Here is a 16,330-nt window from a genome sequence, read left to right as displayed (position 1 = left end):
TGTAGTAAAGGAATAATTTTAATACTTTTACATTGGATTATTGTGAGAATTAAATGAACTAATATATGTGAAGAATGCAGAACAATAACTTATACATAATGAGCATGCAATAAATGTTATTTATAATGTATTTGCAGTATATAAAATAAGGAATTATTTGTATATGGAATGGCTCATACGTATAATCCCAACATTTAGGGAGGATGATATGGGAGGATTGCTCGAGGCCAGGAATTAGAGGCTGCAGTGAGTTATGATTGCATCACTGCACTCCAGCCTGGATGACGGAGCAAGACTCTGACTCAAAACAAGAAAAAAAATTAAAGATTAAAAAAAAACAAAATTTAAAAATTAAAATAAGATTATTGTGATCAATATATGTAATACATTTTTGCCAAGCAACAAAAAAGGGAAACTCAATAGAAAGCTGGAAAAGATACATCACAGTTATAATTGTTAGTAGAATCCTTGGATTGATGGAAAGTCACACACAGATACCCTGGTGTAAATCAGACAGAATTTTCTTACCTAAAAGATAGCAAAAAGTAAGGCTATACATTGGTAAGACCAAAATCCCTATCCCAAACAGATAAAAATGTGAGCTTTTGGACCCCAAAATTAATTATTTAAAATAATTTAGTGGTATTAGCAACAGTGAAGAGTCAGACGTAGAAGGTACAAAGGCAATACTATTTCTCTTTATTTCTCTTTCTTTGGTTTTCATAGAATCATAGTAGAATACTAAAGATAATCATCTTTCTGTACTGATCAATGGAATGTGGGTGACCACATTTATTAATTTTTGTTGCCAATTTTCTTTCATTTTATATACCAAAATATCTTCCAAGGGAGCCCTCAAGAAGAGAAAGTGAATCTGAACCTCTACCTTAGGAAATGAAAGGAAATTTGACTAGGAAAAAATATTTTAAATAAACAAATAAATATTTAAATATTAAATATTTTTTTAAAAACAGTATTATGGAAGGTCAAATAAAATATTGGGTTGCTGTTTTAAAGAAAAAATCCAGCAAATATATTAAGCTATTGAAAACTGAATTCCACAGAGAAATTCCATATGGCGATCCCCTCATGCTGCAGGTGCAGAGAGTCCTCCTGTTTATTCTCACAACAATCCTTCTCAGCACCCAGGGGACAGTTTCTCTCAGGTTTTTATGTCTAGAGAGCTGCAGCTCATTGGAAGGCAGGCAGATTTTCAGAGAGGAAAGAATTTTTGAAGATAATTTATGCTACAATCCCAACATCAACCATCACTTCAAATATTTTTCTATTTATAATTACTGGGAGTGTAAATCTGAAAAGCTCTTTTACCTGTGATTCTGAACACACAATCAGGTGAGAGAATAGAATAGGAGACAGGCTGGGAAGCTGCTCATATTTTTTATCTGTTCATGAGTGACCTGACTGCTTGTGAGTATTAAAGTTAGATGCCCAGGGCTTCGAGCTGGTTTCCTATTTTTATGATGGAGTCTTCATTGTGGTTGTAGATTATGAAAGCATTTTGTTTTCCGCACTTGTATTGCCATATCTCCTTCTCCATTCAACGTGCCTGGTTCTCTACATACTCGCTAAAGCAAATCTGAAATCCCTAAATATTGAAATTGCAGTAAAAGAAATATTTTCATACAGAGAAGTTGGCTAAACAACATTCTTTAAATGTAAGGAAAATGTTGTTTAATTATTTATTATTTTTTTAATTTTCTTTTTACCAAATAGATTTTTGATACAATTTTATTTTATGGGTCAGAGAACCAAAAATAATATTTTAGCTATCATTTGTACTTTTAAAAGACATGGTAAAAGTTTTGAAAAATATGCAACATACATGGCTATCAAAGAAAGCTACTTTAGGTTGTTTGAAGGCAGTCCTTCATGGAGGTGTGGTAAAGGTTAGATAATTTCTCAAAATTTCCTCCAGCTGTAAAGCCAAATACCCTATGGGCTCCCTAGAAGTGTTTCCTAGTTCATTATTTTTTTTTAACTTTAGTCACACCAAATCATTTTGTTCTCTCATCAGTAATTTTTCAACCTTGAATTATTCCCCGTTTATAGGAAACACTCTAATGTCTGCATCTTTCTTCTGACTTCCTAATAGTTCTTATTCTTTTCTAAGTGCCTTCCATTTCTAAGGATTTCCCACACATTCTTGCTTCTTTCCTCCTAATATGCAAAAGTTAATCCACTACGTTTGTACAAGAAAGGAACAAACAGGAAGCTATTTCACAAAATTATGTCTGCTTTTGTCAGTGCACCTATAGAAGATAATCCCAAGTACTTTGCAAATAATGTAAGAAAAAACCTTCAAAAGATATGTCTGCCTTTCAATAAACAGTATAAATTTAGTCAAATATTAAACCTCATTATAATTATCTTACTTATAATCCCTTGTGTGTTTTAACAGTTACTAAAAAAATTCTATTATTTCAATTCTGCAAAAGAAAGAAAAATGAATACATTTCGTTCATAGAAAATGGAAATTTTATTAGATGGAAAGAAGGGGCAAATAGAGCAAACACATTTTACAAATGAAAAGGGCTAGAAATGTGTGGCAGCTTTGGAGAGAACTGATAGGAAGCCAACAGACCTCTGGGTTGATCAAGGAGAACCTGACTGTCAGTGCCACATTAATGAAACTAGAAGAAAAGAGAGAAAATTCACTTGAGATACAATGTTTCTTCACATCTAAAAAGTGAGTTTATTTCAGGCAAAATAAAAATAAGCCTTAAGAAAATGCATCACAAGACAGGCTTTTCAGTGGTCTAAATTCATAAATACTTTAGAAGAAGACACTATTGGATAAAATGAAGGAAGAATTGTTGAGTCTATTGGAAGAGCTTTTCTTATTCAGAGATTCAGAGGTGTGAAAAAGGAAAATGTCCCAGTGCAACTGGCAACTAGAGGAACAATAACGTTTGTCATGAAGTAAGTAATTTGGGATTTACTTTGAAAAAAATTAAAGGCTCAGATTAGAAGAAACTAAGCACATTATCTGATATAGCACTGATAAAACTTCAAATATACCTCAGGTTAATATTTGATTGATATATTTTTTTTTCCTATCCCAGTAGAGCTCCATGACATTGCCAGAGATGTGGGTTAGGAAGAGATCAGTAAGAGAACATCTCTGGCCTCATCTACGTTCTAAGATGAGAACAAAACAATTACTGCTATTTTAAAGAAGTTTTTATATCTCTTTAAAGACTTTGTGATGATAATGAGTTCATCTTTATCTTTCTCTCTTAAGTCAAAAAATTTCAGGTTCCATTTTCCTGGGTCAAGAGATATCCCAGTGGTGGTGCACTTAAAAATTGCCCCCTATTAACGCTGCCTTGGGATAGGAAAGGAAAGTTGTATCGGAATACGGATGTTCACAATCAGAGAAGATTGTAAGTTAGCAACATATTCTAAATCCCCAGAAGAAAGAAATATGTTAATGATAAACTTAATTTTAACAACTGGTTATGTCATAGTCCATAATATGCATGAATCCTTAATATTGAAGAGACCAACAGCTAAGCTAAGTTCTGTACAACTTCTGAGGTTTGGAACAAGTACAACAACAGTACTCTCCTTCCAAGTAGCTTTGGCTTGGTGAGAAAATTCTGAGCTGGAAGGATTCTGATTCAATTAGTGTTCCATACATTATTTTGTGTTTTTTTTGAAGTGATGCTGAATACAACCTCAGTCACCGAATTTCTCCTCTTGGGAGTGACAGACATTCAAGAACTGCAACCTTTTCTCTTCGTGGTTTTCCTCACCATCTACTTCATCAGTGTGGCTGGGAATGGAGTCATTCTGATGATTGTCATCTCTGATCCTAGACTCCATTCCCCTATGTATTTCTTCCTGGGAAACCTGTCCTGCCTGGATATCTGCTACTCTACGGTGACACTGCCAAAGATGCTGCAGAACTTCCTCTCTACACACAAAGCAATTTCTTTCTTGGGATGCATAAGCCAACTCCATTTCTTCCACTTCCTGGGCAGCACAGAGGCCATGCTGTTGGCCGTGATGGCATTTGACCGCTTTGTGGCTATCTGCAAGCCACTTCGCTACACTGTCATCATGAGCCCTCAGCTCTGTACCCAGATGGCCATCACAGTCTGGACCATTGGTTTCTTCCACGCCCTGCTGCACTCCGTAATGACTTCTCGCTTGAACTTCTGTGGTTCCAACTGTATCCATCACTTCTTCTGTGATGTGAAGCCATTGCTAAAGCTGGCCTGTGGGAACACGGAGCTCAATCAGTGGCTGCTCAGTACTGTCACAGGGACAATTGCCATGGGCCCCTTCTTTCTGACACTTATCTCCTATTTCTACATTATCACCTATCTCTCCTTCAAGACCCATTCTTGTAGCATGCTCCACAAAGCACTGTCCACGTGTGCCTCCCACTTCATGGTAGTTATTCTTTTGTATGCACCTGTTCTCTTCACCTATATTCATCCTGCCTCAGGGACCTCCATGGACCAGGACCGGATCATTGCCATCATGTACACTGTGGTCACTCCAGTACTAAACCCACTGATCTACACTTTGAGGAACAAGGAAGTGAAGGGGGCCTTGGTTAGAGTGATCAGAAGGCTTTGATTTGAATAAACCAGAGAACTCTTCAGAGGCATAAATAACCAGCAATGAAAACGTAGAGATGTGTAATTTTACTGCTTCTCAGATGATTTATAAGTGTAAAATAGAGGCAATCAGATAAAAGAAAAAAAAGTCCTATCTAGTTGTAGTAAACAATACATTTCTAAGTAATATGAGGGATACTTGAATATGCAAGACACTAGCCATGGAACCCTAATGCCAAAAATTTTTTGGAATTATCAGTTGATAAAATTGACTTGTTATGTATTCTAACATGTACTTGTATGCAGTTGCATATAGAATTATGCCTGTATTGTCCATGTATTGTATACATAGATCATATTTAGGACTGTTTGTCTGTAAGATCCTTTTAGTTTAACACATTTTAGTCTGATCAATAGAATGGTTATGCTTTTTTATTTTAAAGATTGCCATGTAGGGCTATGTTTATTCAATTGGAAAAATAAATGCTAACTTGCATATTATTTAAATAAATTTTAAAGAGGTATGTCATAATTTCTTTTTAGTTTGGCTGGTTTTTGTTCTTTTAATAGTGATTCAAAATACAAAAGACATAGAAAGGTGTCAAATGTTTCTCTCCCATCTCTGCCCTCCTGCCACTCACTTACTGTTCATATACAATCAATGTAACCAGTTGTTTATCTGTCCTCACAGAGATCCTTTATGCTACAGGGTCAAATACAAATATTTTCTTTAAAAAAGAATGGCAATGAACAATACATGTTATATGAACAAACCAATGTTGAGGACAATGTGTATCTTGGAGACCTTTCCCTATTAGTACATAGAGCTTCTTTATTTTTTTAACGTGCATGGTATGTGCCACTTTGTTCATGTATTATTCTTGATAGATCATTCTCTTGTCATTGGACGTCTATGTTATTTCCAATCACATGTTGCAGTGTATAATCTTGTATACACGTCATTCCATATATGTGCAAGTCTATTTGTAGGACAAATTTCCAGACATGGAAATGTTAGGTCAAGGGATATAGTTATTGTAATTCAGATAGATACTGCCAAATACACTGAATATGAATGATGCCAATGACTTATTTTGTAGATGCTTCCCTGAAAATATTCTACTTTTACAGCCTGGTTATGTAATAAATGACATCCTAAAGACACCTTCCATAACATGGAAGTCTGTATAATTTTCCCATTGTTATAGAAAGTTTTCAGACTCTTTGAAGCCCAAGCAAGACAGCAACTGGGAGAAAGGAAAAACTAAGAATCCAGCAACTCTTGTCATTCTTAGCTGGTACGCATGCAACATGAAGTATTTTCCCTACTTCAGCATAAAATACTTTAAACTTTCCTGTTACTACGCCAACACTTACTCACGGTGAAAAATGAATCAAGTGTGTTGTTTATTATTTTAATCAAAAATAGCTCTACAGGTGTTAGATTTATGAAAGTCCTGCACAAAAGAACTTTACTAAATCAAGGGTGCCCTAAGAGACCCACCCTATAGCTAAAGAAAAAGAATCTCACACAGAGGACATGCTGCAGAGAGAATGAACTACTGAAACACACTGAAATGTTTCATTTTCTTTCTAACACACAAAGAATAGGAAAGAGTGGAAAACGGGAAGCAACTTTTACTAAAAGTTAACAGTTTTATTTTTACATTTTATAATACAAATGAAAAATGCTTTTTAAGTAATAAAATAAGTAATTAAAATAAGCAAATAAGCAATTAAACTGAATGACATTGCAATCACTAATTAAGAGATAAAACAACCGATTGTTCAGCTAAGAGTTCTGGTACCTATATCTTCAGATATGTTTTAGAGGTGAACTGGCCAGACTTCAAGGATTACTACGAAATACCATTAAAAGTGGAGTTAGGTTGAAAAAAAAAGAAAACCCTCAAGAATCACTTTGTATCTCATTAGAGTGTTATAACCATATCAATCCACCCTTGGTCATGAAAGATGATGACTTTAAACATGCTATTATTTTGGTTTCGTTTTCCTATATCTGTCCTTACTTTGACAGATTGTAATGCATGTAATATGATGTAATACAGGTGAAATACAAAAAAATTCGTGATTTTTTTTCTTTTCCTTTGGTACCAAACTCATACTAAGTGAAAACAATGAAATTATAATTGCGGAGGTATTTCTGGAGCTAATAGAAAAGAATAGGTGTGATGCTTCTCAGATTCTAAGTACCTAGAAGTGGATTCTGACCCTGAAAAGATGTGATATGCCAACATTTGTAACTGTTTAGAGATAAAAATAGATAACACTATGGAAACTATGTTGAGCGGGTGGGCTGACTGTTCAAAACCCCTGCCTTCACTTTTGCAAACGCAAATGATCTGACTTCTCTCTGGTACTTCTTTTTTTTTCTTTTTCTTTTTTTTTTTTTTTTTTTTTTTTTTTGAGACGGAGTCTCGCTCTGTCGCCCAGGCTGGAGTCTAGGGTACATGTGCACAACGTGTAGGTTTGTTACATATGTATACATGTGCCATGTTGGTGTGCTGCACCCATCAACTAGTAATTTACATTAGGTATATCTCCTAATGCTATCCCTCCCCACAACAGGCCCCGGTGTGTGATGTTCCCCTTCCTGTGTCCCCGTGATCTCATTGTTCATTTCCCACCTATGAGTGAGAACATGCGGTGTTTGGTTTTCTGTTCTTGCGATAGTTTGCTGAGAATGATGGTTTCCAGCTGCATCCATGTCCCTAAAAAGGACACAAACTCATCCTTTTTTATGGCTGCATAGTATTCCATGGAGTATATGTGCCACATTTTCTTAATCCAGTCTGTCACTGATGGACATTTGGGTTGATTCCAAGTCTTTGCTATTGTGAATAGTGCCACAGTAAACATACGTGTGCATGTGTCTTTATAGCAGCATGACTTATAATCCTTTGCGTATATACCCAGTAATGGGATGGCTGGGTCAAATGGTATTTCTAGTTCTAGATCCTTGAAGAATCGCCACACTGATTTCCACAATGGTTGAACTAGTTTACAGTCCCACCAACAGTGTAAAAGTGTTCCTATTTCTCCACATCCTCTCCAGCACCTGTTGTTTCCTGACTTTTTAATGATTGTCATTCTAACTGGTGTGAGATGGAATCTCATTGTGGATTTGATTTGCATTTCTCTGATGGCGAGTGGTGATGAGCATTTTTTCATATATCTGTTGGCTGTATGAATGTCTTCTTTTGAGAAATGTCTGTTCATATCCTTGGCCCACTTTTTGATGGGGTTGTTTGTTTTTTCTGTAAATTTGTTTGAGTTCTTTGTAGGTTCTGGATATTAGCCCTTTGCCAGATGAGTACATTGCAAAAATTTTCTCCCATTCTGTAGGTTGTCTGTTCACACTGATGGCAGTTTCTTTTGCTGTGCAGAAGCTCTTTAGCTTAATTAGATCCCATTTGTCAATTTTGGCTTTTGTTGCCTTTGCTTTTGGTGTTTTAGGCACGAAGTCCTTGCCCGTGCCTATGTCCTGAATGGTATTACCTGGGTTTTCTTCTCGGGTTTTTACAGTTTTAGGTGTAATATTTAAGACTCTAATCCATCTTCAATTAATTTTCATATATGGAGTAAGGAAAGGATCCAGTTTCAGCTTTCTACTTATGGCTAGCCAATTTTCCCAACACCATTTATTAAATAGGGGATCCTTTCACCATTTCTTGTTTTTGTCAGGTTTGTCAAAGATCAGATGGCTGTAGATGTGTGGTATTATTTCTGAGGGCTCTGTTCTGTTCCATTGGTCTATATCTCTGTTTTGGTACCAGTACCATGCTGCTTTGGTTTCTGTAGCCTTGTAGTGTGGTTTGAAGTCAGGTGGCATGATGCCTCCAGCTTTGTTCTTTTGGCTTAGGATTGTCTTGGCAATGCGGGCTCTTTTTTGATTCCATATGAACTTTAAAGCAGTTTTTTCCAATTCTGTGGAGAAAGTCATTGGTAGCTTAATGGGGATGACATTGAATCTATAAATTACCTTGGGCAGTATGGCCATTTTCACAATATTGATTCTTCCTATCCATGAGCATGGTATGTTCTTCCATTTGTTTGTTTCACTAAGCAGTGGTTTGTAGCTCTCCTTGAAGAGGTCCTTTAGATCCCTCATAAGCTGGATTCCTAGGTATTTTATTCTCTTTGTAGCTATTGTGAACGGGAGTTCATTCATGAGTTGGCTCTCTGTTTGTCTGTTACTGGTGTATAAGAATGCTTGTGATTTTTGCACGTTGATTTTGTATCCTGAGACTTTGCTGAAGTTGCTTATCAGCTTAAAGAGATTTTGGGCTGAGACGATGGGGTTTTCTAAATATACAATCATGTCATCTGCAAACAGGGACAATTTGACTTCTTCTTTTCCTAACTGAATACCCTTTATTTCTCTCTCTTGTGTGATTGCCATAGTCAGAACTTCCAACACTATGTTGAATAGGAGTGGTGAGACAGGGCATCCCTGTCCTGTGCCAGCTATCAAAGGGAATGCTTCCAGTTTTTGCCCATTCAGTATGATATTGGCTGTGGGTTTGTCATAAATAGCTCTTATTATTTTGAGATACGTTCCATCAATAGTGAATTTATTGAGAGTTTTTAGCATGAAGGGCTATTGAATTTTGTCAAAGGCCTTTTCTTTATCTATTGAGATAATCATGTGGTTTTTGTCTTTGGTTCTGTTTATATGCTGGATTACATTTATTGATTTGCGTATGTTCAACCAGCCTTGCATCCCATGGATGAAGCCCACTTGATCATGGTGGATAAACTTTCTGATGTGCCACTGGATTCGGTTTGCCAGTATTTTATTGAGGATTTTTGCGTCGATGTTCATCAGGGATATTGGTCTAAAATTCTCTTTTCTTGTTGTGTTTCTGCCGGGCTTTGGTATCAGGATGATGTTGGCCTTGTAAAATGATTTAGGGAGGATTTCCTCTTTCTCTACTGATTGGAATAGTTTCAGAAGGAATGCTACCAACTCCTCCTTGTTTCTCTGGTAGAAGTCGGCTGTGAATCCGTCTGGTCCTGGACTTTTTTTGGCTGGTAGGCTCTTAATTATTGCCTAAATTTCAGAGTCTGTTATTGGTCTATTGAGGGATTCAACTTCTTCCTGGTTTAATCTTGGGAGAGTGTAAGTGTCCAGGAAATTACCCATTTCTTCTAGGTTTTCTAGTTTATTTGTGTAGAGGTGCTTATAGTATTCTCTGATGGCAGTTTATATTTCTGTGGGGTCAGTGGTGATATCCCCTTTATCATTTTTTATTGCATCTATTTGATTCTTCTCTCTTTTCTTCTTTATTAGTCTTGCTAGTGGTCTATCAATTTTGTTGGTCTTTTCAAAAATCTAGCTCCTGGATTCATTGATTATTTGGAAGGTTTTTTTGTGTCTCTATCTCCTTCAGTTCTGCTCTGATCTTAGTTATTTCTTGCCTTCTCCTAGCTTTTGAATGTGTTTACTCTTGCTTCTCTAGTTCTTTTAATTGTGATGTTAGGGTGTCAATTTTAGATCTTTCCAGCTTTCTCTTGTGGGCATTTAGTGCTATAAATTTCCCTCTACACATTGCTTTAAATGTGTCCCAGAGATTCTGGTACTTTGTATCTTTGTTCTCATTGGTTTCAAAGAACATCTTTATTTCTGCCTTCATTTCGTTATGTACCCAGTAGTCATTCAGGAGCAGGTTGTTCAGTTTCCATGTAGTTGAGCGGTTTTGATTGAGTTTCTTAGTCCTGAGTTCTAGTTTGATTGCACTGTGGTCTGAGAGACAGTTTGTTATAATTTTTGTTCTTTTACATTTGCTGAGGAGTGCTTTACTTCCAATTATGTGGTCAATTTTGGAATAAGTGCAATGTGGTGCTGAGAAGAATGTATATTCTGTTGATTTGGGGTGGAGAGTTCCGTAGATGTCTATTAGGTCCACTTGGTGCAGAGCTGAGTTCAATTCCTTGATATCCTTGTTAACTTTCTGTCTCGTTGATCTGTCTAATGTTGACAGTGGGGTGTTAAAGTCTCCCATTATTATTGCATGGGAGTCTAAGTCTCTTTGTAAGTCTCTAAGTACTTGCTTTATGAATCTGGGTGCTCCTGTATTGGGTGCATATATATTTAGGATAGTTAGCTCTTCCTGATGCATTGATCCCTTTACCATTATGTAATGGCCTTTTTTGTCTCTTTTGATCTGTGATGGTTTAAAGTTTGTTTTATCCAAGACTAGGATTGCAACCCCTGTTTTTTTGTTTTCCCTTTGCTTGGTAGATCTTCCTCCATCCCTTTGTTTTGAGCCTATGTGTGTCTCTGCACGTGAGATGGGTCTCCTGAATACAGCAAACTGATGGGTCTTGACTCTTTATCCAGTTTGTCAGTCTGTGTCTTTTGATTGGACCATTTAGCCAATTTACATTTAAGGTTAATATTGTTATATGTGAACTTAATCCTGTCATTATGATATTAACTGGTTATTTTGCTCGTTAGTTGATGCAGTTTATTCCTTGCATCGATGGGCTTTACATTTTGGCGTGTTTTTGCAATGGCTGGTACTGGTTGTTCCTTTCCATGTTTAGTGCTTCCTTCAGGATCTCTTGTAGGGCAGGCCTGGTGGTGACAAAATCTCTAAGCATTTGCTTATCTGGAAAGGATTTTATTTCTCCTTCACTTATGAAACTTAGTTTGGCTGGATATGAAATCTGGGTTGAAAATTCTTTTCTTTAAGAATGTTGAGAATGATGGTTTCCAGCTGCATCCATGTCCCTACCATCATTCTTAGCAAACTATCACAAGAACAGAAAACCAAACACCGCATGTTCTCACTCATAGGTGGGAACTGAACAATGAGATCACTTGGACTCAGGAAGGGGAACATCACACACAGGGGCCTATCATGGGGAGGGGGGAGGGGGGAGGGATTGCATTGGGAGTTATACCTGATGTAAATGACGAGTTGATGGGTGCAGCGCACCAACATGGCACAAGTATACATATGTAACAAACCTGCACGTTATGCACATGTACCCTACAACTTAAAGTATAATAATAATAAATACATTTAAAAAAAAAAAAAAGAATGTTGAATATTGGCCCCCACTCTCTTCTAGCTTGTAGAGTTTCTGCCAAGAGATCTGCTGTTAATCTGATGGGCCTCCTTTTGTGGTTAACCTCTCCTTTCTCTCTGGCTGCCCTTAACATTTTTTTCTTCATTTCAATTTTGGTGAATTTCACAATTACATGTCTTGGAGTTGCTCTTCTCGAAGAGTATCTTTGTGGCGTTCTCGGTATTTCCTGAGTGTGAACATTGGCCTGCCTTACTAGGTTGGGGAATTTCTCCTGGATAATATCCTGCAGAGTGTTTTCCAACTTGATTCCATTTTCCCCCTTACTTTCAGGCACACCAATCAGACATAGATTTGGTCTTTTCACATAATCCCATATTTCTTGGAGGCTTTGTTCATTTCTTTTTACTCTTTTTTCTCTACACTTCTCTTCTCACTTCATTTCATTCATTTGATCTTCAATCACTGATAATCTTTCTTCCAGTTGATTGAGTCAGTTACTGAAGCTTGTGCATTTGTCACAAATTTCTCATGTCATGGTTTTCATCTCTATCAGTTCTTTTAAGGTCTTGTCTGCATTGATTATTCTAGTTATCCATTCATCCATTCTTTTTTCAAGGTTTTTAGTTTCTTTGCGCTGGGTACGTAGTTCCTCCTTCAGCTCTGAGAAGTTTGATCAAGTGAAGCCTTCTTCTCTCAACTCGTCAAAGTCATTCTCCATCCAGCTTTGCTCCATTGCTGGCGATGAGCTGCATTCCTTTGGAGGGGCAGATGTGCTCAGATTGTTTGAATTTCCAGCTTTTCTACACTGCTTTTTCCCCATCTTTGTGGTTTTCTCTGCCTTTGGTCTTTGATGATGGTGATGTACTGATGGGGTTTTGGTGTGGGTGTACTTTCTGTTTGTTAGTTTTCCTTCTAACAGTCAGGACCCTCAGCTGCAGCTGTTGGAGTTTGCTTGAGGTCCACTCCAGACCCTGTTTGCCTGGGTATCAGCAGCAGAGGCTGCAGAAGATAGAATATTGCTGAACAGCGAGTGTTGCTGTCTGATTCTTGTTCTGGAAGCTTTGTCTCAGGGGTGTACCCAGCCTTGTGAAGTGTGATGTGTTGGTCTGCACTTAGCAGGGGATGTCTCCCAGTTAGGCTACTCAGGGGGTCAGGGACCCACTTGAGCAGGCAGTCTGTCCATTCTCAGATCTCAGCCTCCGTGTTGTGAGATCCACTACTCTCTTTAAAGCTGTCAGACAGGGACTTTTACATCTGCAGAGGTTTCTGCTGCTTTTTGTTTAGCTATGCCCTGTCTGCAGAGGTGGAGTCTACAGAGGCAGGCAGGCCTCCTTGAGCTGTGGTGGACTCCATCCAATTCGAGCTTCCTGGCAGCTTTGTTTATCTACATAAGCCTCAGCAATGGCGGGCGCCCCTCCCCCAGCCTTGCTGCAGCCTTGCAGTTAGATCTCCGACTGCTGTGCTAGCAATGAGGGAGGCTCCGTGGGCATGGGACCATCTGGGCCAGGTGTGGGATATAATCTCCTGGTGTGCTGTTTGCTAAGACCCTTGGTAAAGCGCAGTATTAGGGTGGGAGTTACCCGATTTTCCAGGTATTGTGTGTCTCAATTTCCCTTGGCTAGGAAAAGGAATTCCCTTCCCCCTTGCACTTCCCAGGTGAGCTCTCAGTGGTCGGGCTGCACCTGCGGACCAGCATCAACTGTCTGACATGCCCCAGTGAGATGAACCCAGTACCTCAGTTGAAAATGCAGAAATCACCTGTCTTCTGTGTCACTCATGCTGGGAGCTGGAGGCTGGAGCTCTTCCTATTTGGCCATCTTGGGTGCCACCAGTATTCTTTTCTCTCTGGTACTTTTATCTTCCAACTCAACCTTCTTTGGTCCTTCAGTTCCAGTTTTGTTGGTGAGAGAATGCCTATATGGAGAAGACAGTGTTCACCTGAACTGTCTCAGACTATCACTTCTGTTGGTCAGAGTTTATTGCATAATCCCATCTACATGGAGGCTGTGAACTCTAGGAAAACACATGGGTTCTAGTTATCTACTGCTGCATAACAAATAGTATCCTAAATCTAAATGGCTTAAATTCATTTATTTAATCAAATCCCAGGATTCTGTGGGGCAGAAATTGGGAAGGGCACAGCAGGAAGGGGTTGACAATGCTCAATAATATCTGGATCTTCTCTCTCTCTCTCTCTCCAGTTTCTCAATTGACTGTCATGGGCCTCTTTAACAGGGAAGCCTCAGGACAGACTTTTTCATGGGGGCCAGCAAACCAAGGCAAAAACTGTTAGTTGTCTCAAAGACAAAAACTAAGAACCAGCATTAACATAACTTCTATCATACTCTGTTGGTCAAAGAAATCACATGCCAACTGAATTTCTCTAACTTTCAGTGGAAAGAGTATCAAAAATTGTGTGGACATCCTTAATCTACCACAGTCCCATATCTAACCACTAATAATTCTTGTTGTTCCCTTCTGCAAAGTACACTTACTCCTCCTCTTCTTAATAATCCTAAAATCTCATGCCTTTGCAGCATTGGTTCAAAGTCTAGGTTTTTAAAATCTGAATCAGGACAAAGTGCAAATGGGGCATATTTAGTATGATTCCTCAAGAATGGTTCCTTTTGACCTGAAGACCTTTAAACTTCAAGAAGTCATGTTATCTGCCCGTCACACACTCAACATATAATGATAAGGTAGATATAAGATGACAGTAATAGAAAATCTTATTTCAAAAGAGAAAAAATGGGAGGCACATAATAGTTACATAGCACTTGGGGACATTTTTCTCACTCCATCCTCTAGAGTCTAAGATGATGCAATTGAAACTGATGATACCATTAAATTTCTCTCTCTCTCTCTTTTTTTTTCTTTTTTTTTGACATAGGTCTCACTCTGTCACCCAGGCTGGAATACAGTGGGATGGTGCAGTCTCAGCTCACTGCAACTTCCACCTTCCAGGTTCAAGTGCTTCTCTCACCTGAGCCTACCAAGTAGTTGGGATTACATGCATGTGCCACCATGCACGACTAGTTTTTGTACTTTTAATAGAGACAGGGTTTCACCATGTTGTGCAGGCTGGTCTCAAACTCCTGATTTCAAGTGATCCACCCGCATCAGCCTCCCAAAGTGCTGGAATTACAGGTGTGAATCACTGCACCTGGCCCACCAATAAAATTCTTTTTTAAATATTTTAGGTTCTTAGGATTCTTATTTGGGTTTAGTCAGTTAGGTAAGTACTACACTCATAAATCTCCTTAGGACAGGCCCTTCTCTGACTTGGGCTGACAATTAGTGTACTGTGAGACAACATCCTTGAGATTTCTGTCTGTCTATCTTCATGGCAGTAGCATACTGTTTTATTTACTGTACCTTTGCAACATCTCGGGAAATCAGGAAGAACGATACCATCTGCTTTGCTATTCTTTCTCAAGATCATTTTGTCTATTTGAGGTCTTTCTTGAATAGTTTTTTCCATTTCTGTAAAAAATGTCATTGGGATTTTGATAGTGATTACATTGAATTCATAGACAAGTTATGGTAGTGTGGACATTTCAACAATTTTAATTATTCTAAGCCCAGAACATAGGTTATGTTTCTATTTATTTGAGTCTTCAATTCCTTTCATCAATGTTATTATAGGTTCCAGTGTACAAGTCATTCACTTCCTTGGTTAAGTTTATTGCTAAGTATTTTATTCTTTTTTATGCTATTTTAAATGAAATTGTTTTGTTTCTTTCATTTTCTGATAGTTCAGAAAAGCTAGATTGTTAATGTATAGGAATGCAATTGATTTGTGTGTTAATTTTATATTCAATTTGAAAGCCTTCCATTTAATTACAATAGTACTGACATAAAGACAGACATACAAGCCAATAGAACAGAATGGAGAGTCTAGAAATAAATGCACATATATATATATAGAGAGAGAGAGTAAACTGATCTTGGACAAGATTGCTGAGAACACGCAATGGAGAAAGAATAGTCTCCTCAATAGATGGTGTAGAATAAACTACATAGAGAAGAATGAAATTGGACCATATCTCATACTGTATACAAAATCAACTCAAAATGGATTACAGACTTAAATGCAAAACTTCCAGAAGAAAAAATAGGGAGATAACTTCTTGATGTTGGTCTTGACAATTATTTTTTAGATTTGACACAACAAAATAAAAAATAGACAAGTGGGACTATATAAAGCTAAACTTCTTCACAGCGAAGGAGATGATCAACAGAGTGAAAAGGCATCCTAGGAAGTGGGAGAAAATACTTCAAACCATCTATCTGCTGGGGGTTAATATCTAAAATACATTGTTATCTTCTCAACTCAATAATGCACACACACACAACTTAAAATACACAAAATAATTGAACAGGTATTTCTTCAAAGAAGACATATAAATGGCCAACAGGTATATAAAAAGGTATTCAATATCACTAACCATCAGAAAAAGGCAACTATAGTCAGATATCAGCTAACATATTTTAGGATGGTTATTATAACAAAAATAACAAGTGTTGGTGTGAATGTGGAGAAACTGGAACCCTTACACACTGAATATAGAAATTGTAGCCACTATGCAAAATGATATTAAGATTCCTTTAAAATTCAAAAATAAATCTACTGTTTGATTCAGCAATTTCTGAGTATATAGCCAAAAGAATTGAAACCAGGG

The 16,330-nt window shown here is 37.6% G+C and overlaps 1 protein-coding gene across 1 annotated transcript; it reads left to right on the top strand.

Annotated features, from left to right (window-relative positions):
- The first annotated feature begins 2,757 nt into the window (after positions 1-2,757).
- On the top strand, positions 2,758-4,994 carry OR12D2 (olfactory receptor family 12 subfamily D member 2). The gene is made up of 2 exons (XM_005553698.4): positions 2,758-2,940; positions 3,683-4,994. Coding segments are annotated over exons 1-2 (927 nt in total). The 5' UTR covers positions 2,758-2,939; the 3' UTR covers positions 4,609-4,994.
- The last annotated feature ends 11,336 nt before the right edge of the window (positions 4,995-16,330 follow it).

Source organism: Macaca fascicularis, chromosome 4 (genome assembly GCF_037993035.2).
Source record: "Macaca fascicularis isolate 582-1 chromosome 4, T2T-MFA8v1.1".
Lineage (NCBI taxonomy): Eukaryota > Metazoa > Chordata > Mammalia > Primates > Cercopithecidae > Macaca > Macaca fascicularis.
This window is presented reverse-complemented; position numbering and strand designations above follow the sequence as displayed.